Source organism: Fukomys damarensis, unplaced genomic scaffold, assembly GCF_012274545.1.
Source record: "Fukomys damarensis isolate Sample0158 unplaced genomic scaffold, DMR_v1.0_HiC HiC_scaffold_16, whole genome shotgun sequence".
Lineage (NCBI taxonomy): Eukaryota > Metazoa > Chordata > Mammalia > Rodentia > Bathyergidae > Fukomys > Fukomys damarensis.
In genome coordinates this window covers 13,053,417-13,076,864 of record NW_022900928.1, presented here as the reverse complement: position 1 = coordinate 13,076,864, position 23,448 = coordinate 13,053,417, and the positions used below count along the sequence as shown (strand labels likewise).

Genomic DNA, 23,448 nt, shown 5'->3' with positions numbered 1-23,448 from the left:
GAGGCAGGGTGTTGATTTGTAGTTCAGGCTGGCCCTGACCTCCCTGTGTAGCCCAGGATGGCCTCAAACTCCTGGTGATCCTCCTGCCTCAGCCTCCTGAGTGCTAGGATTACAGGTGTGCACCACCACATTCAGGTAGGAAAATGTTTTTAATCTTTTTTTTTTGGTACCAGGGATCAGACTTGGGACGTTGTGCTTGCGAGGCAGGCAGCAAAACCACTGAGCAGCCCCAGGAAAATGTTTTTAAATGAAAGCAAATGCCTGGCTTGCAGTTTGCAGTCTTTGACATAAGACATCATCTAGCAATTATCATTTTCAAAAAAATCAGCCTGGCAGGTCAAACTAGAAAATGTGGGTAATTAAAATTATTTTGTCTTTTGTAAAGTACCCAACATGCAAAAGTTGATTTTGACTATATAAGCTCTAATCCCAAAAGGAGGAAAAAGTTATTTTGGCAATACTGGGGACTGAGCCTAGGACTTCTGCACTGAATTATTCCCAGCCTCTATACCTGAGAAAGGGGCTCACACTTTAGAATCTCCTGTCCTGGCCTCTGAGAGTGCTGGATTACTAGGTATGTGCCACCATGCCTGCCTACTAATTTTAATTACAAACTCAATGATACTGTCCTTGATGGTAAAGTTACTTATATATACTGTGCCATTTCAGCAAGAAAAACTGTCTCTAATTATGTATGTGAGAAGATAAGGGCACATGAAGCCCTTTCAATAAAAACACACGAAAACTGTCTTTGTGACACGTTTGTTTTAACTTCCCATAAAATGGGAATGTTGCTGGCTGGGCAAATTGTTTTTTTCTTATCTCTATTACTTCCTTGAAGCAAGTATCAAATAAATTATGTCAGGACATGGTGGGGCACACCTGTAACCTTAGCTACTTGGGAGGCTGAAGAGAACTGCAAATTTCAGGCCAGCCTGGACAACTTAGCAAGAGCCTGTCTCAAAATTTAAAAAGGAAGGAGCAGGGTCCTGGAGGTGAAGCTCAGTGCTCTCTGGTTCAATCCCCAGTACTAAAAAAATAAGTAACCGTTAATAATTAATAAATCACAGGATATCTACATAATGAACTACAGTAAGATAGGTCTTTATATACTTATTAGAAAGATCTTTAAAATAATGTTATTTAAAAACAAAAATCCAAGCTGGGTGTGGTGGGGCACACTTGTACTTCCAGCACTCAGGAGGCTGAGGCAGGAGGACAGCCATGGGTTCGAGGTCAGCCTGGGCTACATAGCAAGATCCTGTCTCAAAAAAAGAGAAAAGCTGAAGTCCATTAAGTTCTTATTGTTTTTTGTGTTTTTTTCCTGGTACCAAGGAACTTAGGATCTTGCACTTGCCAGGCAGGCATGGAGCCACTGAGCTACATCCTGATCCCCTTATTAGTTAATTAACACAGACCTTTAGTTACTACAAAGAATTTAGTAGGGTACACACTCATTGACTGATTGATTATTGATTGATTGATTGGAGACAGAGTCTCACTATGTATTCCAAATTGCCCTCAAAGTTGAGGCAATCTCCTGCGGCAGCTTCCTGAGTCCTGAGATTATAGTCATGTGCCAACAGGCCTGGATTACTGAATTGTTTTTTAAGAGATTTAATCATCACCAATTGCACGAAGAAAGCAACAGTAGATAAAAATGAGAAAAAAATCTGGCATCCTGGTGAATGCCTGTAATCCCAGCTATTGGCAAACTGAGGCAGAAAGATTACAAATTTGAGGCCAGCTTGGGCAATTTGGTGAGAACCTGTCTCAAAAGAGAAAAAGGCAAGGGGATATATAACTCAGTGGTATTGTGCCTGCCTAGCAAGATCCTGGGTTCAGTATCTCAAGACAGTAAAAGTACAGTAATTAATTAAACAAGAAACAACTAAAACCATAGTACATATGCATCAGGATTTTTTAGGTAGGTGCACAATGAACTTCCCCAAAAATTTAAAAAATAAGGTACCAGGGCCAGGGATTTAGCTCAGTGGCACCACACCTGCCTCTCAAGCGCAAGGTCCTGAGTTCAATCCCAATACCAAAAACAAACAAACGAACAGAAACCAAGAATCAGGTAACAGATTTACCTCGATCTCTGCCAGTTGAGAGACATTTGAAAATTACCATCCTCAAGTCAAGGCCTTCTTTAAGCCAGATCTTGTCCATAATCTTTATCATCTGTAAAGCCAACATATCCTGCCTAAGATCTTCGCCAACCTTAAAATTAAGGAAATAAAATAAAAATGAGATAAACAGATCTGCTTTCAATTTTTCTGCAGCTTTCTAGAGAAAGCCATTTAACCTATTAATGTCTGTTTCCTGAACAGTACAGTTAGTTTATGGTATATGAATTAGAATGAAGTAGGAAAAAAAGGGGCAACATAGGAATCTTTTTAAACATTAATGTTATTGGTACTTACAAATTTTTTGTGTGTGTTCTCACAGTGCTTTGCTTCATTTTTTTGGGAAGCAAAGCATTTATTGGTACATTTTAGATATACATAATAACATTCATCACAGGGAATTTATACTTGTACATGATATATCTTAATTTTTTCATTTCCCTCCTCTCCTTTTGAGCCCCCTTCCCCTCATTTACAAAAGCTTTGTTTCCATTTTTTCCTTCTATTCTTTTCTTCCTTGTCTCTTCTTTTGCCCCTCTATCTGTCCCTGTTCCTGCTCACATTTGAACATTTTCTTCCTATTTCACAATATCTATTACACATTTTTGTCCTTATTTCCATTTCTAGCTCCTCACACCACAGAAACAATGATATTTAAACATATGTGACCTATTGATTTCACTTAAGAGTATGGTCTCAACGTGCATTCATTTAGCTAGAAATGTCTCTAGTTTATCTTTCTTTATGGCAGAGTAGTACTCCATTGTACACATTAAAAAAAACCAACAACATCTTCTTTATCCATTCATTGGTATTTGGGATGTTTCCAAGAGTTAGCTGTTATAAACTGAGCCTCTATAAACAGGGGTGTGCATATATCACCATGGTATGATGCTTTCAATTCTCTTGGGAAGATACCAATAAGGGGAATAGCTGGGTCAAATGGAACCTCTAAGTTTTAGTTTTTTGAGGAATCTCCACACTGATTTCCACAGTGGTTGCACCAGTCTACATTCTCACCAACAGGGAAAAAGGGTTTCTTTCCCCCCATAGCCTTGCCAACATTTGTTATTGGTAGATTTCTTTTTTTTTATCATAATCCTTTATTAAGTATCAAATTGTTTTCAATATGTTACAACCCTATTAAATTTGATAGACATTTTTATCCACTTAAAGACAAAAAATTCTCTTTATGTACAATAATTTTTTGTCTGGAATCTAGCAAATATAGTACCTTTCATTGTAGGATTTCTGCTTAACAGGCAAAAATAAACTGAAGAAAAAAAAAAAAACAAAAAACAAAAAAAAAACTAAAGCAAACCAAAACTCCCAAATCCCTCAACTACAAATGTCAATATTGAATATAGCATTAAAAAGACAACACAGTATAACTTTTGTTTAGAAATGCAGAATGAGTACTAACATTAGTGGCCAAAAACAAACAAAAACCAAAAATACAAAAAAAACATAAACAAAAACAAAAAAACCCCACCCAACAATCTTCAGGGGTCAGTTTCCTGCTGGGGAAATGCGCCGTCTCTACACCATGCCCCGGTCTCTGCAGATGGCACACCGCAGGATCATGCTGAAGATCATGCCAAATATCATCACCATGGCGATGGCGATGCCCACTGCACCAATGATGTGGAACTTGTTGTCAAAGACGTCTTTGATGGCCATGGGGCAGGGCTTGATTTTGAGGTTGATGATGATGCCACTGTCAGGGCAGATGTCCGTGATGAACTGCTCTATGCCCCCCACCACACCACAGCAGTCCAGCACTTTGTGGATGGCTTTCAGTGTTTCCCGCTGGGGCTCGTCCTTGTTGTAGGTGTCAGTGTAAAACTCCTGGACGTGATTAATCACCTCGCCTTTGTGGGTAAAGCCCCAGGCGGCTGCACTACTTCAATACCAAATATCACTAAGAGGAAGCAAAAGAACAATCCCAGCATGCACTGGGATTCCTGCACAACCCCACAGCAGCCCAAGAAACCCACCACGATCACGAGGGTCCCGGCTCCAATCAGAATGCAGACTCCTGTGTAGAAGCTGGAGTTACTGTTAGAGTCCTCCTCGAAGATGCTCTTGGTCTGGGAGTCGAATCAGAGCCATAGTCCAATGGCAAGGACCGCAATCCCGGTGGGCCAGATGATGAAGTTAAACCCGAAGAGCAGGTATTTGATGCACTTGGAGCTTCCTTTGACCGGCATGGTGAGGGCTGGACTGGCCTGGGGTGCGACCGGCGGAGTGCGCAGCGGGGACGGAGAGGAGCCGGAGCCGAGACAGAGGGGCTGCCGGTAGATTTCTTGATAATAGCTATTCTTTCTGGAGATAGAATCTCAGTGTTGTTTTAAATTGCATCTCTCAAATGACCAGTGATGTTGAACATTTTTTTCATATATTTATTTGCTGTTTGTACTTCTTCATTTTAGAAATGTCTGTTCATTTCAGATGCCCATTTTTGGACTGGGTCTTTAAATTTGGGGGGTCTGATTCTTTTGAGTTCTTCATATAATCTAGATATTAGTCCTTTGAAGAACAGCTGGCAAATTCTTTTCCCCACACTGGGTTGTTTCTGCACTCTGTTGGTGGTTTCTTTTGCGGTGTAAAAGCTTTTTAATAAGATGAGATCCTACTTGTTGATTCTTTGTAATATTTCCTATGCAATCAGGGTTTTGTTCATAAAGTGTTAACCTACAACTATGTCTTTAACAGTTCTACCTAGAGATTGTTTGATAATCTGTATTTTAACTGTATCAATACCCATATCAATTATGATACTGTACTATAATCATACAAGATGTAACCATTGGGGGAAACCAGGTAAAGGATTCATAAGCTTTCTCTGAATAATTTGTTACATCTGGCTATGAGTATACAATTATTTAAAAGTAAAAGGTTACTTAAAAAAGGGCTGGGGGTTGTAGCTCTGCAAAAGTGCTGGGTTCAATCCCCAATACTGGGGGAAAAAAGTCTACCTGAAACTCCAATAAGTTTATCATTTCTTTAAGTTGGATACAATAATTTTAAAGCATAACGATTGATACATTTGTAACAAGCCAAGAAAATGATGAAAAAAAACAAGTCACAGACTTAACACATAAAATTTCTATAATTAAAACAGGTGAGGGCCGGGGATTTAGCTCAGTTGTTCCGCTGCCTGCCTTTCAAGTGTAAGGACCCGAGTTTGATCCCTGGTACCAAAAACAAAACAAAACAAAACAACACAAAACAACAACAAGGACAACAACAAAACAGGCGATACCATTTTAGGAAAAGTCACTTACATTAGTAAGGCCAAATATGGAGGCTGAACCAGACCTAACTGTAGGGGAACTCGGTAAAATGATATCTAAGGTGGTTTGATAGAAGATATGATTCTCCACTTTAAAAATTGATCTCCATTCTTCAAAATAGATAAATTATGATCACAACACACAGAATTATAAAAGGTAAGAGATGACTCTGCAGAACTCTAATCCTGCTGCTGTCTACAAGTGATCCATACATTTCCCCAAACCAGTGCCAACGCTCAGGGTTGTGCCATTTTGCACTATAACTCTAGGGGGTGCCATCCGCACCAGAGCCTGCATTATAGGCACTGCCTGGAGTTGTGCTATGGCTCAATTTGTATTAACTCTATTTCTTTTTCTTTTCTTTTTTTGGTACCGGAGATTGAACTCGGGTCCTTGTACTTACTTACAAGGCAGGAGGTAGAACCACTGAGCTAAATCCCCAGCCCCTGTTATTTCATGTTTACATTTGTTCTCAAACATGTGTGGAAACAGTTTATGTCAATGATAATGTTCATATAATTATTCAAATTAAAGTACTAAACAAAATTGCCTTGTAATTTTAGAAAAGGAATTAGATGAAAAAACTTTTTTAAATTGTCGATTTTTAGAAGAAAGCAATTGTAGCTAGATACGGTGGCACATATCTGTAATCTAAGCTACTGAGGAAGTAGAGGCAGGAGGATCTCTTGAGTCCAGGAATTCAAGATCAGTCTGGGCAACACAGTAACACCACGTCCCCCTCAGAAGTAACTCTATTTTGCTTACCTTAAACATGACATTAATTTCTTCCCCCATTGGATCAGCATTCACCATGGTAACTTTTAGGGGCACAGCATTAGAACTGAAGAAGGAACATGACTGCAAATACAACATTTAAACATTAGAAAAACAACACTGAAATAAAAATGAATGAATGATGTTTTTGTCCTAAGCACTTCCCTTTTCACTTGTTCCTCTGAATTATGGCAAATGAAATAACATATAGGGAAAGACTCTTAGATGATCTGTCAGACAATATGAATATAAAAACACAAAAAAATTTAGACATAACATTTTCAGTAATATATCATGAACAGAGAAGCAAAAACTTTAAAACCTGAGGCAAAAATGTTTCCAATTTGAGCCTTATAAATTCTCAAGCCACTTAATCCCACAAACCATCCTCGGTGCCTCTACTAGGAAAAAGAGCCAGGTAGGTGTCAATGGACCACAAGCCAGACCGAGTGTGGCAGTTCTAGGATGAGATCTCAACTTCTACTTTTAATAGTGTTATAGTTGATTATCTGTGAAATCAAATATTGACAAAAGCTCAACTTCACTAACAGAAATCAAATCAAATTTTATTTTTAAATGAAACTACTAAAAACTAATTTAAAATGATAAAACTCAGCTAGGCATGGTGATGCACGCCTACAATCCCAATACTTTGGGAGGTAGAAGTAGGAAGATCATAAGCTCATTCAAGCCCAGTCTGGGCAACTTAACTTAGTGAGACTGTCTCAAAATAAAAAACAAAGATTAAAACAAAAAAGAAGATAAAAAGGGCTGAGATATAACTCAGTGTGAAGGCCCTGGTTCAATCCCCAGTATCGAGGGGAGGATAAAACCAATTTAAGAGAAACAATAAGCCAAACCGAAGGTAGTACATAGTTTTATACTGTTGGTCTTTTAAGATTAGAGATTGGATAAAAGTATGTTGATATGCATAGTAAAGACAGACATCCTCCTATAAATATTTATAACCAAACTATGGAGGTTTCATTCTCATTTATCTTAAATATACCTGCCTATTTTCCTTTTTCCTACATATTATTTTGAAATTTAATATGAATGTAATAAGTACTATGTCACCTTAATATTTAACTCTTTTGCCACTAGACTTGGCTTGAGAGGGAGACGGCATCTATTTCTCAAGAAAAAGGACTGTACTCTCTCCATACTCCTTTGGAGGACAACCTATAGGAAGAAATTGTAACTGTGAATACATAGTGAAAAAGATCTATTTTGAAGACATCACATTATGCTGCAGACACAATTTATAAAGTATCCAACTATCAAATAGTCAAAAAAGTTGCTGCTAAATGTGTTCATTTTTACTGCAACAACAAAATTGGAATGGGCAAAGGCTATGAACAGAGGAAAAAGTACATATGGCCAACCAGCACACAAAAGCTTGCTAACAGTCATAAATAAAAAGTAAGGTAAACGAAATTCATTTTTTCCTCGGCCATATGAAAATTTAAGACAACATCCAATGGTGGGAAGTAATTTAATAATCTTTTGGTGGAGAAAGAAGTATATACAGGCACAGCTTTTTTTGGAAAGTAATCTACAAATTATAACAAAAAATATACATAGCTCGACTCAGCTATTTTGCCTGAAGCAATATCCCATATATACCAGTGAGCCCCGTGTGATGGTGCATGCCTGCAATTCCAGCTACTTGGAAGTCTGAGGCAGGATTGCTTATGCCTAGGAACACACAACTGCCCTGGGCATCATAGTGAGATCCCAACTCTAAAAATTAAACATTAATAAAAATTTTAAAATAAATACTGGCAAAGAAGCAAAAACTTGAGCCAGGTGTGGTTTACACACACCTGTAATTACAGTTAGTTACTTAGGAGGCTGAGGCAGGCACTGTTGAGTTTGAGGCCAGCCTGGGTTACACAACAAGTTTGAGACTAGCCTGAGTAACACAGTGAGGCCCTGTTTCAAAATAAATACAGAACATAAAAAGAGCTGGGGATGTGGCTCAATGGTACAGCACTTGAATAGCATGCATGGGACCCTGGATTCAATCCCCAGAATGCAAAATACATACACATACATACATAAAAAATTTTACAGACTCCAAAATCTCAGAAAAAAACAAATATTGGTAAGGATGTGGAGAAATTAGAGTTCTTCTACATTGCTGGTAGGAAAGTAAAAGGTATATATACTCAGCAATCCATTCTAAAAGTGAAAACAGGTGTTCAAACAAAAATCTGAACCATCTCTGCAATCTCAGCACTTTGGGAGGCTGAGGCAGGAGGATCTCAGGTTTGAGCCCAGCATAAAGGCTCTAGGTTCAATGGAGGAAGGGAGTAATGGATATATGACTGATTTTCTGAGTTAGGTTATAAAATCTTTTCCTGTAAATTTTAAACAACCTTTGAATTTTATTTGCCCCAAATAGTACAGGTGTAGTTAGAATTCTAGTGGGAGTCTACTGATAGAGTAAAAACTTATCAGCACCGCAAAGATTTTCTAACATCAAAACACATTCTCTTTTCATGGGCACATACCTGTCTGGCTGATCCACTAGCCTGCTTTACTTTTTCTGCTACTCCGCCTAATAGCTGTACAAATTTCATCTGCTTAGAAAGTTCTTCTCTGAGTCTTTTTCCTCCTACTGAGAGGAGAGCACCCAGCACATGTTCATATCGGGTACCAAACTGGGTATCATGTAGGGCATCTTTGAGAAGCCTAACACAGCAAAATATATATGTCAGTCACTTCTGAGAACTTGATGAACTTCCTTAAAAAATCAACTTAACCTGTGCCTGGCTCGCAATGCAAGGTCCTGAGTTTGATCCCCGGTATAAAAAAAAAAAAAAACACAAAACAACTCAATAAGTTCTATATTTTGTATTTAAAATTTATTTTAAGTACATAAACAAGTAAAGACTCATTTTATAGTGTGCCAATTATTTTGCAAGAGTGCTTTGTCACTTTTGGTTAAAAATTTAGCTTTCCTAAAGCATTCAACAAAACATTTCATATCCATAGTAAGTAGTCTGGACATACTAGACTCAACAGAGTATGTCATCACTATGAATACTAGGAATGGAAATAAGGTACATAATAAAATTGAAACCTTACCAATATAAATTGTGTGCTATCTGGATATTTCCCAATGCTCTGGAAAGAAGGAAGTGTACTAATGAACTGTTCAAGTAAACTTCATATTTCAAAGCCTGTGTGTAAATGAAAAGTAAAAATTAGTAGTGGTCAAACCCATGTAAGTTACTCAGATAAAATTATTAAAAGACAACTCAAAAGAAAATGCTTACAAAAATGAAACAGGTTAATATAGGCTAAAGTGATTAAATAAAACACAAAAATGGACTAATAATATTAGCAATGTTTCACTAGCCAGTTAAGAAAAATCAAGAAATAAAATGGTTTGTTCTGAGACTCTAAAAAGTCTTAAGAATTAAAAATTCAGGTACAGATAGATACACAGTATTCAAGAGGGCAGATGAAGTAATGGGGGAAAAACCATACTAAATCCATGTGTAATGACCCTCAACATTGCCATACTACAAAACCAGTTTTAATCAAAACAGAAAGGGGATCCCTTATGAAGTTCCTGACTCATAAATACCAGGAGTGAGGTTACCTAGTGAAAAACTCACTTGCACAAACTGTGGAAGGAGATCTGTTAGCTCATCATCACTAATGGCCTCAATCCAGGTCACAGCTAGGGCTCTCACTTCCTGGTCAGCAAATCTAGAATATCAGAAAATTAGGATTTAACAGTGATTTCCTGGGCCAGGATTTAGCTCAGTGGTGCCACTGCTTGCCTCACAAGTACAAGGTCCCGAGTTTGAGTCCTAGTATGAAAAACAAACAAACAAACAAACAAACAACAGCGGTTTCCTTCCAACAAAGCCACATTTCCTGAAAAATGCAATCTTAATTTTTCCTAAGAATACTCACATAGTTCTTTATTCAAAAGCAATATATTTCTTCTTTTTCAGGAAGAAAAGCTTACTGTACTATATAGATTCAATTTTGGGATTATTTGGTTTATAAAAATTAACTTTTGCCCACATTGAAAAGCATAATAAATTATTCAAAATTTACAGTCTAATCTTTTTGTTGTTGTTTTGAGATAACGTCTTACTATGTAGTTCATACTGGCCTTGAACTCACTATGTAGCCCCCAGGCTTGTCTCCAACTGGCAGCATCTTCCCGCCTCAGCCTCCTGAGTGCTAGGATTACAGACATGTGCCACCATGCCTGGCTTCTAATCCTTTTCTTTTAGGTTAGTTTCATATGAAAGCAAAAGCTTTTAAAATAATTTTAATGCAAAAGATTTGTGTAACTGTAGATTTACACATTTATATTATATTGAATTGCTTTCAGTTTAAAAGGAAAGAATTCCTACAACATAAGGCATTACTTACTGGAAAGACTGACAATGAAAGAGCAAATGATGTATATAACTTACTTTGAATCAAGAAGCTCCAATGCAGCCAGTGGATACAATGGAGGCCACTGGTGAAGCAATGAGTAGGTTTTGGCAAGATTAACCCATTTCCAGTTTGGGGCACTTGCTAGTATTTTAGGAAGACAATTTGGGTGTTTGAAGCAGTAATACCGTTTCTCCCACAAAAAGGCTTTCTCTTCTTTAGAAAGTCTGCATTTATAGTAGAATTAAATTATTTCTCAATAACACTATAACAACAGTTATAATCTCAATAAACACAAAGGAATCTATTTACTTCTTGGTGAAAACTAACACCAATTTGGGATAGAAAAATGCAATATACAGTAAACATCATTACCCTAATTTGGGATAAAATCATTCTGCCTTGATAAAAGAACATTTAGTCATAAAAGCAAAGGATAATATGGTACAGTAAAAAAAGTATTTATTGAGCTCAAACCAGAAGTCACATACTACAAGACAGTTGAATAAGCAGACGTTACCCTGAGTTTGCAAGGATTTCATTCACTTTATACAAGTCAAGTCAAGTGCCATACAGAAAACAAATGCTACTATAACTTTTTTGAGAGTGGTGCTGGTACTGTGGATTGAACCCTGGGCCTTTGCACTGAGCTATATTCCTTGAACCCTCCTCCCTTCCTTCCCTTTTTTTTTTGGAGACAGGGTTTCACTAAGTTGCTTAGCGCTGCCTAGGCTGGACTCTCAGCCTCCTTCTGTGCCAGAATTTTGGGTATGTGCTACTATGCCTGGCAGCTAGTATAAACTTTTAGAAAATTATTTTACAGTAACATTTGTCTTTTTTTTTGGTTCCGGGAATCGAACTCGGGTCCTTGCGCTTGCAAGGCAGGTGGCGGAACCTCTGAGCTAAATCCCCAGTCCTATGCAGTTAAATTAGTAATAATTAAAATGCAAAAGACTTGCTCTAGATATTCTAATTCTAATTATTTTAAACTTAATGAGATATTCATGTGAATAAAATATTTCATGATTTTATATTCCATTCATGTACATATAATTCACACAGTGAAACACATGCATATCATATGGTGAACTGAAAAAAATCCATATAATACACAAGGTGCATAGCAGAGTTTCTTTCCAACTCCACACCACCTAAACTTGCTTCCAGAGATAGTTCACGGAAAGGTATTTATATGTTGTTTTTAGGTCTTCTATTTTTCATTTCTGCTAATAGTAACACACTATATACACTAGTCAGTTCCTCGATTTCATTTAATAATCTTATATATTGGCACATATAGCTTTAACTTCTTTTTAAATAGTTGTAGTTCACCACTGAATAATTTAACTGTTACTGGTTGACATTTCTAATCAGCTTTTTAGCAATCTAAATATTGTAATAAACATTTTTACCCTCATAAGCTAATACATGGGGTTTTCTATATGAAATACAAATGGAAGGAGTATTGCTGTTGCACAATATACACAATTCTAACTTTATAATTTGCCAAACTGCTCTCCAAAAGGGTTATGGCTGGGCCAGGGATGTAGCTCAGTAGCACTGTGCCTGCCTCACAAGTGCAAGGTTGTAAATCCAATCCCCAGCAGCAGAAAAAACAAACAAACAAAAATCCAAACTAAAACAATAAAGAGTTATGGCTATTACATATTTCACATCTCTTTTGAATCCTCTTCAACACCTTATATGATGAAGAATTTTAATTTTGCTGCTCTGATGTAAGATGATATTTTGCACTAATATACTTTTCCTTGAAGGATTGGGCATATTTTCAAATGTTCAATAGGCATTGCCTTCCATCTGTGCACACAATTCTTCAGTACTGAGTTACTGATCATTATCTCACTGATGGGAAAAATTCTTTATAGACTAAGGAAATTAATACACTGACCATCTATTATATTTCCCAGTCTGTTTGCCTTTTGATCAAATAAAAAATTTGATTTGTACAAATTTCCTAAATTGATGTAGTCTTACAAGGTTGTTTTCGTTTGTTTAGTGATGCTGGGGTTTGAACCTGGTTCTTTGCACTTGCTAGGCAAGTGACCTACACTTGAGCTACACCTCCACCCCCACATGCACGTTAACATAATATCTAAAAAGTTAAATAGAAAAATTTCCTCATCAAGAGCACTGCTAAGTCATGAAGTAAAGAAAGGCATTTCATATATACTCTTAACTTGAGCTTTACATTGTAGGTGATGTTCAGGTAAAAAAGAATAAACAAAGCATACCCAAGTGATGAGTCTCTGTGAAGAATATCAAGAAGTTTTTCTTTTACATCACTCTCCAATGTTTCTAAGTTGCACTGCTGTATAGTGCTTCTGTCAACTTGAGGAGTTGTGTAAATAATATCAAATGTAGAAGAAGGAAAATCGACCTTAAAAATTCAACAAAAACTGATCAAATTATGGGTGAAATATCTGCCACATGAGCTTAAGAAAACTGATTTTTTTTCTTAGCAATAAGGGTATATTTACATTGAATATTAAATTAGTGCTTCTTGTCTTTTTATTGATGGTAATTAACAATAGCTGGTAACTCTCAATACTACATACATACATCTTTCTTGGGAAGGGTACAATACTATTTTCTCTTTCAGTACTGGGGATTGAATCCAGGGGCACTCCACCACTAAACTACATCGCCCGTGCTTTAAATTATTTGTTATTTTGAGACAGAGCCTTGATTAAATTGCCCAGGCTGGCTTCAAACTCGTGATCCTCCTGCCTCAGCTTCCAGAGTTGGCTGGGATTACAGGCATGTGCCACCACACCCAGCATGGTAAAATGTATGTTCTACTGTTTTTCAGAAAATGGAAATGATTTTGTGACGCTTAAATTTAGGAGAGATTCTGAAATTAAAACATCAATTAGGGGCCAGGGATTTAGCTCAGTGGTTCCACTGCCTGCCTCGCAAGCACAAAGTCCTGAGTTTGATCCCCAGTACCGCCCCCAAAAGATCAATTAATAATAACCCAAATAGAAGTATATACATATACTTTTTATAAAGGATTGTAAATTTAAACCTCCATGTACCAAGAAATACCATTACCTGTAGCACTATTCTTTCCATGACACAACCTTTTTTGGAGATTGTTCCAGGACTAGGATTTGTATGCGATGAAGTCCAAAGATACAGAAGTTTAGTTCCACATGTTAAAAACCTTCATGAATGTAAAAAGAATACTGTAATTTCCTTTTAAAAATCCCAAAATCATAACACATGGTAGTCAATTTGAAATATTAGTATTCCACTATTTTACAAAAAGATCATCTTTTAAAAACAGTTATTCCCCAAATTGTACTGCTGTGACTTTGGGTGAACATACTGAATTATGAGGAAGGACAAAGAGAAGAAAGAAAAAATACATTTTGTAAAGAATGGCATAAAGTCAGAACACAAGAAGGGTAAAGATCAGCCCTAAAACAACTTTCATAAATAGGAAGGATTGTCTTTCCAGATTTTATATAAAGGAATATATTTCAAAGTAGAGATTTGGATTAGAGAACTGCTTCCTGACTTTTACTGTTAGAACAAAAACTATAACCCTAACTGGTAACTACAAGTGCCAGAGCACCAATCATCTGAGGTAAGAAGATGCAATTGTGCCCTTGTCTGAAAATTTTTGCTATGAAGGGTCAGGCAGTTAATATTTTGGACCTTGTGGGTTGCTCATTTTCTGCTGCAAAGATTTGGCTGTTATAATGCAAAGTAGTTATGAGCAATACGAAAATGAATATAAGTGCTACATATAACAAACTGTATTTATAAAAACAGGCAAGGGGTTCAAGTATGTATTATAATTAGAACTAGAGCCTTGATTTGATCCCAGCTCAGTTCTTTGGCAAGAATACTTAGTATATAGTACTGTATACTAATTTCTACCGCATCAACAAAAAAGGGGACACAGTGTTTGTGCCACCTCTCTGTGATATTAGGATTAATCAGTTTATTTCTGGGCTGTCAGTAAACCATCCAGTATAAAGTTCCACAAAGGCTAGGGTTTTATGATATTGATGATCACTGCATAGATCACGCATCTCAATCAAAAGTAAGTATGTTCCCACTAGACATTTTTAGCTGTCAACCAGGGGGACACTATTGGCATCTAGTGGGTAGAAGGTAGAGGTACTACAAAACATTCTGGAATGCATACCAACATTTTACAAGGAAGGGGTCTGGCTAAAAAACAGCTAAAACTTAAGAAACTCTGGCCCAAATGTATGATATTAGTAGGGGATGAAAAAAAAGTAATACTCTAATTCACCATTCTTTCTGCATCTATTAGCTAGACTTTTTCTACAAGTTTTCTTATCAAAATTTGGTGGCCCTCACAGGCAGGGGATTTAGTTCAGTGACACCATGCCTGCTTCATAAGTGCAAGGTCCTGAGGTCCTGAGTTCGATCCCCAGTACCACCCAAAACAAACAAAAAAATTGGTGGCCCCCAGATAATGGGAAGGCAGGTTAAATGCTTAATTTTATTTATACACCAGTTTTCAGAAAAATTAGTTAAAAGCTCATCTGTTGCCTTAAACCTTAAGACTATTCATTACAGTGTTGGATGCAAACTAAAAGTCTAACAGAAGTCAACCTCTCTACCTAACTACCTACCTATCTTATTTAATCTAATGTAGTCTAATCCTATCTACCTATACTGGGGATCCCCCCCCCCGGTACAGGGATCGAACTCAGGACCTTACACTTGCAAGGCAGGTGTGGCATCACTGAGGTAACTCCCCAGGTACCCCCATCCCTTTTTTTAACACAATCTTGCTAAGTTGCCCAAGCTGGACTAGAAATTGCAACTCTCCTGCATCCAGATTCTGGATATTACAGATAAGTGTCACTGTGTTTGGTTCACTTCACTTTATAATCTCTTAAATTATTAAAGAATGTTATGTCATTCATCTAAAACAAAAAAGTTTACCAGGCCATAAAAGTGGAAAAAAATGTTTTTCTAATTAAGCAAAGACAGTCTTCTCAAATGTAGGAAGGTTTTCAAAACTGATTTACTGAATTTATAAAAATCAATGATAATGATGGAATTACATTTAATTTCTCATATAATTACACTTTAACACTAACTTACCAAAGAGTATTACACAATTCTTCTTCATGGTACCAATTATGTCAATATTCTGTTTAGAGAATTGTGGATTATAGTTAATGAAAAGTTCTAAATACATGCCATTAATAGTAATCTTTCCAACTGCTTTTCTATAGTTTTTGATGGTTTGGAACTATGTCAGGTGCCAAATAAAACTTCTTCATCTTCTTCTTCTTCTTCTTCTTCTTCTTCTTCTTTTTTTTTTTTTTTTTTTTTTTTTTTTTTTTTTTTATGGTGTTTTTTTTTTTTGAGACAGGGTCTTACTCTGTAGTTGAAACTGACCTAGAACTCACTATGTAGCCTAGGCTGGTCTTGAACTCACAGCAATCCTCCTGCCTCAGCCTCCCGAGTGCTGGGATCACAGGCATGCACCACCACACCCGGCTGCCAAACAAAACTTTAAAATGACTAAAAGGTAGATATTAAAAATTATATATCTTATACTGCCTTCTCAAACATGAAAGAATTATAAGAAGTATTTTTCATGTAAGTGTACGAAAAAAGAATATATCAAGATCAAAATTTGTGAGGTCAGGGATGGGAATATAGTTCAATGGTAAAGAACTTGCCTAGCATGCCCAAGGCACTAATATTCGGGAAAAAAACCCATGAAGTCTGTTTTTAACAATAAATGTTTACTAGAGAGTCAAAGAGTTTGTCATTTTAAGAAGAAAAAAGTAGAATGACAGAATATTTTCATTCTTAAATGTTTAAAATAGATCCATCATTCAATCATTTCCCAAATAGTCCTATGAATATGTTTCAAAAGATACATTCTATAACAACAAAAAAAGTGCCACAGTATCAAATACATTTGAGAATGTCAGCATGAGATAATATTTAAGAACAGAGATCCTGGAGCCAGAATGCCCGACTGAAATGTCAATTAGTACATAAGCACCGAGGAGCAAGGCACTTAACCTCTGTACTTTGATTTTCCCCTCTGTAAAAAAAGGAAAGTGTCCTCCTCATAGAGTGGTTATGGGGGAATATACACGTGTGTATAGCACTCAGATAAAACCTAGCACATTGTAAGAAGTTATTAAGATGTTATTAAGAAAGTGGTTAAATAGGCTTCTCGATTACAGAACTTTAGATATGCTTTCCACACACTTAATTATATTATGTCTGCAGAACATTCCCATGTACTGTACATAACATATCCCGAACTTATTTTCTTTAGTATGACCTTCTTATCCCAATGGCTATTCTTTTGTGCTTTATCTATAAATGCTCCATGAAAAGAAATTCCTTAGGGTAGGGGAAAGAATCCCAGGATAGGTTTTGACACATAAAGGACATTTACAGATTAAAGACCAGGACTCGTGACAGTAAGGGAACAGATTAGTCCTGTAAAGGGAATAACGTGTTAACTATGGTCTCTGAAACTGGAGAAGTATAGGAAAAGGACGAAAAGAGGAGAAATGGACTTGTTTTATTAATATCAAAGGGAACTGATGAAAGCATGGTATTGTATCAGTAGTACACTATTTTACATAAATGATAGAATTACTGGGTTGCTGCTTTTCTACTGAACAATGGGTAGCTGAACAACATTTTATACTAGAGCAGAATAACTTTTCCCCAATCTGTCTTGGAATTTATTGAATTGAAAAAACTGAAATAGCTCTATCAACTCATGTTTGTCATTGTTCCCATCCTGTCCTCCTGCCAATTCTGATGTGCAGAAATGTCCATAGCAACTCACTGTCACAATTGTGGTACTTACCGTTTAAAGTCAAAAAGAGGCAAAGAAACTCTGCCCAAAGCTTCTGGCCCCTTTCTCTGCTTATTAGAATCAGGGGAACTTCCACTGCTCTGATTTAAAATTCCAAAAAGAGTAAGATGAAGAAGTGATTCTAATGGCAATTGTGATATCTGGATGGGAAAAATAATTCTATGGGGAAAAATGTATTAATAGAAAGAACAGATTAGATTGAATGTGAAACTTAACTTTACTGACAACTTTAGGAATTTCATTTGAATATCAAATAATCTTTACTCTTATGTAATCTTTAAGCTACTTCAGCTAAGCGGCAAGTTTGGTTAACTTACAGTCTTAAAAATTTATTAACATAAAAGGGTAACATTTTTTTCTTTAAAAATTTATGAAGTACCTTTACTTAAGATGTACAGTGTTAATTTCCAAGCAAAATAACAATTATTTCCATTAAGACAGACTTCAGTGGGGGCAAACCTATGGCACACGTGATGCAGGTGGCTGTCTGTATTACTGAAAACTCTAAAAGATTTACCATCATTGGACTAGATGAACATTTACCAGCATTTCTGTTTTGGGTTGTAAATATACATATGCACACACACAATAGATAATATGTATGTATTTCTTCTAAATCTGAAAGAACATATGAGATCAGTAACGGTCACTCTGAGATGATATACTGAAAATTAAAGAGATAGACAGGGTTTCTGCATGCTTGCCAGACTGGCCTTCAATTCACAATTCTTCCGCTTTAGCCTCCCACACAGCTAGCACTATAGACATGCATCGCACACCTGGCATCCTATGTGCTTTTTTGTTTTACTTGTTTGCTTTAAGAGACATGCATTATTTTTGCAACTTAAAAATAATAAAACAGAAAAATAGGAAACCATTTAATAAATGTGTAATAAATAATAGAAAGTTCTTCCACTGCCTATATAAGTTATAAAGAGCTTTTTCAGTTCAAAAACAGTATTTTAAAGTTACATTATAAAACATCTCGTGTGACCCCCCCTCCCTTTTTTGGTACCAGGGATGAAACTCAGGACCTTGTGCTTGTGAGGCGGGCAGCGGCACCAATGAGCTTAATCCCCGGCCCCTAAAACATCTTGTACACAAATTTAAGACAACTTTTTAGATCTATTAATCAAGAGCCAAATTCTAAAAACAAAGAGCTAGATTCATATTATCACAGAATAAAGACTAAAACAAGCAGTTTTATAAAACACCCTCTGTGATAGTTAATCACTGTGTCAACTTGAGTAAGAAATGCCCTACTGATCGGTTTAGCATAGTTCTGGGTGCAATTGAATGGATTTACTAAGGCCCACACTGGGGACTGTAGCCTGAACGGAATAACAGGGATAGAAAGAAGAAAGGCTCATTTATTTGGAGCTCCAGCATTCATCTTTGCCTTGGATGTCCATCTCATGGCTTCCACCACAGACTCTTCAGCCTTGCAGCTCAGACTCGAGCTTTCTCTGCTGAAGGCCCTTTTTGGCTGCCTAATATGGACTTGCCCAGGACCCTATAATGAGCTCCAGGCCTTCAACTTTTGACTGGACCCTTCAGATCTACAGTGCAGACAGCCCTTTAGCACTGTTCCATATCTGACTCTGCAGATAGCCATTGTAAGGCTACTTTATAAATCCATATACATATTGTTCTCTAGAGAGCACTGACTGATACGCCATCTTTCTAGAGTTATACATAAATGTATCTTTAACTTGACAAAGCCTAGGAAGACAAAAAAAAAGCCTAGGAAGAATTAACAGCATGCTAATTGTAATCTGATACTATAAAGGTTTGGGCAAGTATTTCAGATTTTTTAATGAGAATTTGTTGTATAGAATCACATCTAAAAAGATTTTAAGACATCAGTAAGAATTTAATAAATTTCAATGGAAATAGTAATAATTAAAACTAGGATGTATACATTAAGAACAGAGCACACTAAAAGAATTAAAAAGCCAAAAATCTCACTTACAGTTCATCCCATTTAATAAGATAGAAGAAATTCTTGTAAGTGCCAACCTTCTTTGACTGAATAGGTTTAAAAAGATCCTTTCCATTGTGAGACAGGGAACATATCAAGTAGTATTTTTCATAACTAAGAAAAGAAAAGAGTTAATCTGATTTCTACCTTAGTAGCTCAAATGAACTAATTCAAATATTTAGGAGTTCTTCCCCCAAGACTTAACATCTGAAATAAACAGTCACCATTCATTTGAATTTTTGGAAATCCATTTGAAATTTAACCCTTGCAAATGCTATGAAAAGAGAGAAGTGGTGTTACCACAGTACAAAGGGGAAATAAATATATGCCTACAGGTGCCAGTCTCAATGGTGCTACAATGACACAAGCTGCAGAATTTATTTCAGTGTTGTGCTCTGTTAGTTACCATCTTTAGATTTTAGTTGAATGATACTGAATAGACAATGTATTCATTTCTCGGTAAATTATAGAGAAAGACTGTTAAGTTACCAAAACAGAATCAGTTAAGCATATTAATTAATAGTCCATGGGCCTGAGTTGATTGTTCTAGTGTATTAGGAGGCTTCTGTCCATGGGAGTACATGTGTTGTAGTCTCTCACTAGTAGGAATGACTTAGCTCCAAACTGCTGCAGGTACAGAGATGTTTAGATTCTTAGACTGAATAAATTTGTATTCTCCTGATACTCTTAACTTACTAAAAGGTTTACAAGTTAACCACTCTGTTCATATATACAATCCATTTATCATTCTAAATATATTCCAAATCTAATCTCACTGGTTCACAAAATACCTCTAACTCACTCATCTTAATTAAATTTATTCCTATTTAGTATTTTATAAGCTTTCCATCTTATTATTTTCATTATTGTCTTCTACTGGGTATGTCTCTCATTAGTGTTTCTAAATTTGTGTGTGTACATGGAGTATGTGGAATAATGGCAAACTAACACCTTTGGATACGAGTAATAGCCATATAAATTCAGGCTCCAGGAAGGCACTGCTGCCTTATTTATTGCTGAATCTCCAAAATGAAGAACAGCACATTGATGGTGTACAGTATGTATGTATATATTCATTTATTATTATTATTATTATTATTATTATTATTATTATTATTATTATTATTATTATGTTGTTGTTGTTGTTGTTGTTGTTGTTGTTGTTGTTGTTGTTGTTTTTGTTTTGGACAGGGTCTCATTTTTTAGTTCCGGCTGTCCTTGGAACTATGCAGCTCAAGCTGGCCTCAAACTTGTGACAATCCTCCTGCCTCATCCTCACAAGAGCTGGGATTACAGGTGTGCACCACCACACCTGGCCTTCAGTCAGTATTTATTGGCTATTAAAATAACCACTTCAGGGCCAGGGACTTGGCTCAGTGGTTCTGCCACCTACCTCGCAAGCACAAAGGCTGGAATTCAATCTCCAGTACCAAAAAACAGAAACAAGAACAAACCCCCCCCAAAACCCCAAAAAACTCCACTTTCATCCAGGGATAGTGGTATTTGTAATCCAAACACTCTAGGACGCCGAGGCAGGTGGATCAGAAGTTTGAACTCAGCCCAGAAACTTAGCAAAACCTTATCCTTAAATAAATTAAAGGGCTGAGATGTGGCTCAGTAGGAAGGCCCTGGGTTCAACCCCTAGTATGAAAAGAAAATTAAAAAGTTACTTTCAAGTCATATGAATACCATTATTTTAATCTATAGCTCAATTTAAGCAGAACTTGTTTGGTACTTCCTTATTAGGTTTGACCCTATTTTATATCATTAAACTATTATGAAACTATTTCACTAAAAATATTTATTTCAGACTACGCAGTTTATATTATTCATTTTCAAGTAAGGTTGAAAAGCACTTGCTATGTCTTAAAGGCTTAAAAAAAATCAAAACAGGAAAACCCATATTAAAAAATCAACAGAAGAAATATATTCTCATGTTCAAGGATTAGCAATCAGTTAACTGTAAACTACTAAAGGTGAGGAGAAAAAATCCTGAAATCTAGTCCCACTACATTGTTTCAAATTACCCTGGTTCTAATGGAAAAGCAGAAATAACAGCAATCTTAAATTAACTAATTTATTAAATAACATTTTGTTTTAAGTTTCTTTTTTTGGTACTGGGGATTGAACTAGGGTCCTTGCGCTCGCAAGGCAGGCCACCGAACCACTGAGCTAAATCCCCGGCCCTGTTTTAAGTTTCAATATGAATTTTTCTGCCCTTTTTGCATGCAGTAAGAGTGATACACTTTACTGGTATAGCTTCAAACATCTCTTCAATTTAGAACTCTGAAATTTTGAAATCTGAAAACCACAAAAATATTCGGTGATCCTGCATCATCTGTTTAAATACCAGATAACAGTGGTTACTGATATTTTACTAGATTAGAATTACTTCTAAGTAAAGCTGTGCATGTTTTCTTTTAAAGAGTTACTTACTTTGATATCCAGGTACTTGAAATTCCATGTGCAGCAAAAATAGTAAACTGGAGTTGGTCTGTGGTAGTCCATGCTTCCTTGATGCTCCTACTGTTGTGAGTACAGTCTTCAGGATTCCTACTAGAATTTGCATGGAGTCTGAGAAGATCATAAACTGCTGCAGATAATTGGTCCATGCTCACTTGAACAGGATTTTCAAGATTGAGGGAGCCTGGAATTGGAGAAAATGTTAATATAATCCTCCAAAGATAATCAACAATTATTTCTGAAATTTAAAGAATCTAAAGACGTACCCCCAGTTGAGCTTTTGCCAGTATCTCCTCCAGATAGTGAAGTCACCTGCACATAAATCAATTAGTCAGAAATTGCCCATGATGTAATATAAAACATTTACCTCTATCTTCAACACATTTAATTAAATGCTATATCAAAGAAACTTCCCAAGAGCCGGACATTGTGGTGCACGCCTATAATCCCAGCACTCAGGAGGCTGAGGCAGGAGGATCATTGTGAGTTTAAGGCCAGCCCTGGCTACATAGTGAGTCTGGGGCCAACATGAACTACATAATGAGACTCTGTCTCAAAAACAAAACAAAATAAAGAAACTTCCCAAACTGGGTATGGGGGAACATGCCCATATTCCCAGCACTTTGGGAAGCTAAAGCAAAAACAAAACAAAATAAACTAACTTCCCAAACTGGGTATGGTGGAACATGCCCATAATCCTAGCACTTCGGGAAGCTAAGGCAGGAGAATAGTAAGTTTGAACCCAGCCTGGGCAATTTAGCAAGTCCCTACCTCAAAATTTCAAAGCAAAACAAAAATCTTTAAAAAGGGATTGGATGTAGCTCAGCTGAAAAGTCCTGGGTTCAATCCCTAGTACAGAAAAAAAGAAGCCCTCCCCAAGGAAAACTTCCTCAAAGTGTCTGAAAATTACTAAAACAGTAAGCAAAAAATGCAAAAGAAAGACTGGAGGAATAATTCACTGGTAGAACATTTCCCTAACATGTACAAGGTGCTGGATATAATCCCCAGTACCATGTAGAGAAAAACACACAGAGATACATAGACACAGACACACAAAAGTGAAAAGGGAAAACCCTAAATCAAGTAAATGATTTTTTAATATCAAGAAAATTAAAGCAACTGGAAATTACTTAAAACACAACAAAATCAGAAGTGGCAAGTGTACTAAACTATTTTATTTTCTACTTATTCCTCTTATATTAGCATGATAATATTTTCAAAAGAATTTAGAACTGTATTTATTACCATTTGGTAACTACAAAAACAAAAACAAAAACTCTTAATTTTAGGTTGAACTCTTCTTCCAACTACTCTCTACTCATTCATCTAAATTATGAATAAAAAGAATAGAAATGCCAGAAAAAAATAGGAGCATAGTTGTCAATAACTTCCAAGTAATTTCATATGTAAGCCTATGAGAAACCCAAATTCTAAATATCATATGGAAAGGATCTCTGTGAGAATGAGATTAAATTATGTCCTCCATATTATATGAGACATACCAGAAACATAACTTCCCCCCCCCCC

The 23,448-nt window shown here is 36.4% G+C and overlaps 1 protein-coding gene and 1 pseudogene across 5 annotated transcripts in view; both read right to left on the bottom strand.

The window, feature by feature from the left end:
* Window positions 1–23,448, bottom strand: part of Pik3c2a (phosphatidylinositol-4-phosphate 3-kinase catalytic subunit type 2 alpha) — a 111,690-nt gene that overhangs the window by 17,226 nt on the left and 71,016 nt on the right. For all 5 annotated transcript variants that reach the window (XM_033764108.1, XM_010615166.2, XM_010615165.3 and 2 more), the window contains 13 exons: window positions 22,188–22,233; window positions 21,895–22,105; window positions 19,450–19,572; window positions 17,469–17,636; window positions 13,682–13,793; window positions 12,862–13,007; window positions 10,648–10,836; window positions 9,829–9,922; window positions 9,293–9,387; window positions 8,716–8,896; window positions 7,277–7,381; window positions 6,191–6,283; window positions 2,094–2,223 (listed from right to left, as the gene is read on the bottom strand). In XM_033764108.1, the coding sequence (XP_033619999.1) occupies window positions 2,094–2,223; window positions 6,191–6,283; window positions 7,277–7,381; window positions 8,716–8,896; window positions 9,293–9,387; window positions 9,829–9,922; window positions 10,648–10,836; window positions 12,862–13,007; window positions 13,682–13,793; window positions 17,469–17,636; window positions 19,450–19,572; window positions 21,895–22,105; window positions 22,188–22,233 (1,693 nt within the window). The remainder of the gene's footprint in view (window positions 1–2,093; window positions 2,224–6,190; window positions 6,284–7,276; window positions 7,382–8,715; window positions 8,897–9,292; window positions 9,388–9,828; window positions 9,923–10,647; window positions 10,837–12,861; window positions 13,008–13,681; window positions 13,794–17,468; window positions 17,637–19,449; window positions 19,573–21,894; window positions 22,106–22,187; window positions 22,234–23,448) is intronic.
* On the bottom strand, window positions 3,550–4,480 carry LOC104856050 (annotated as a pseudogene).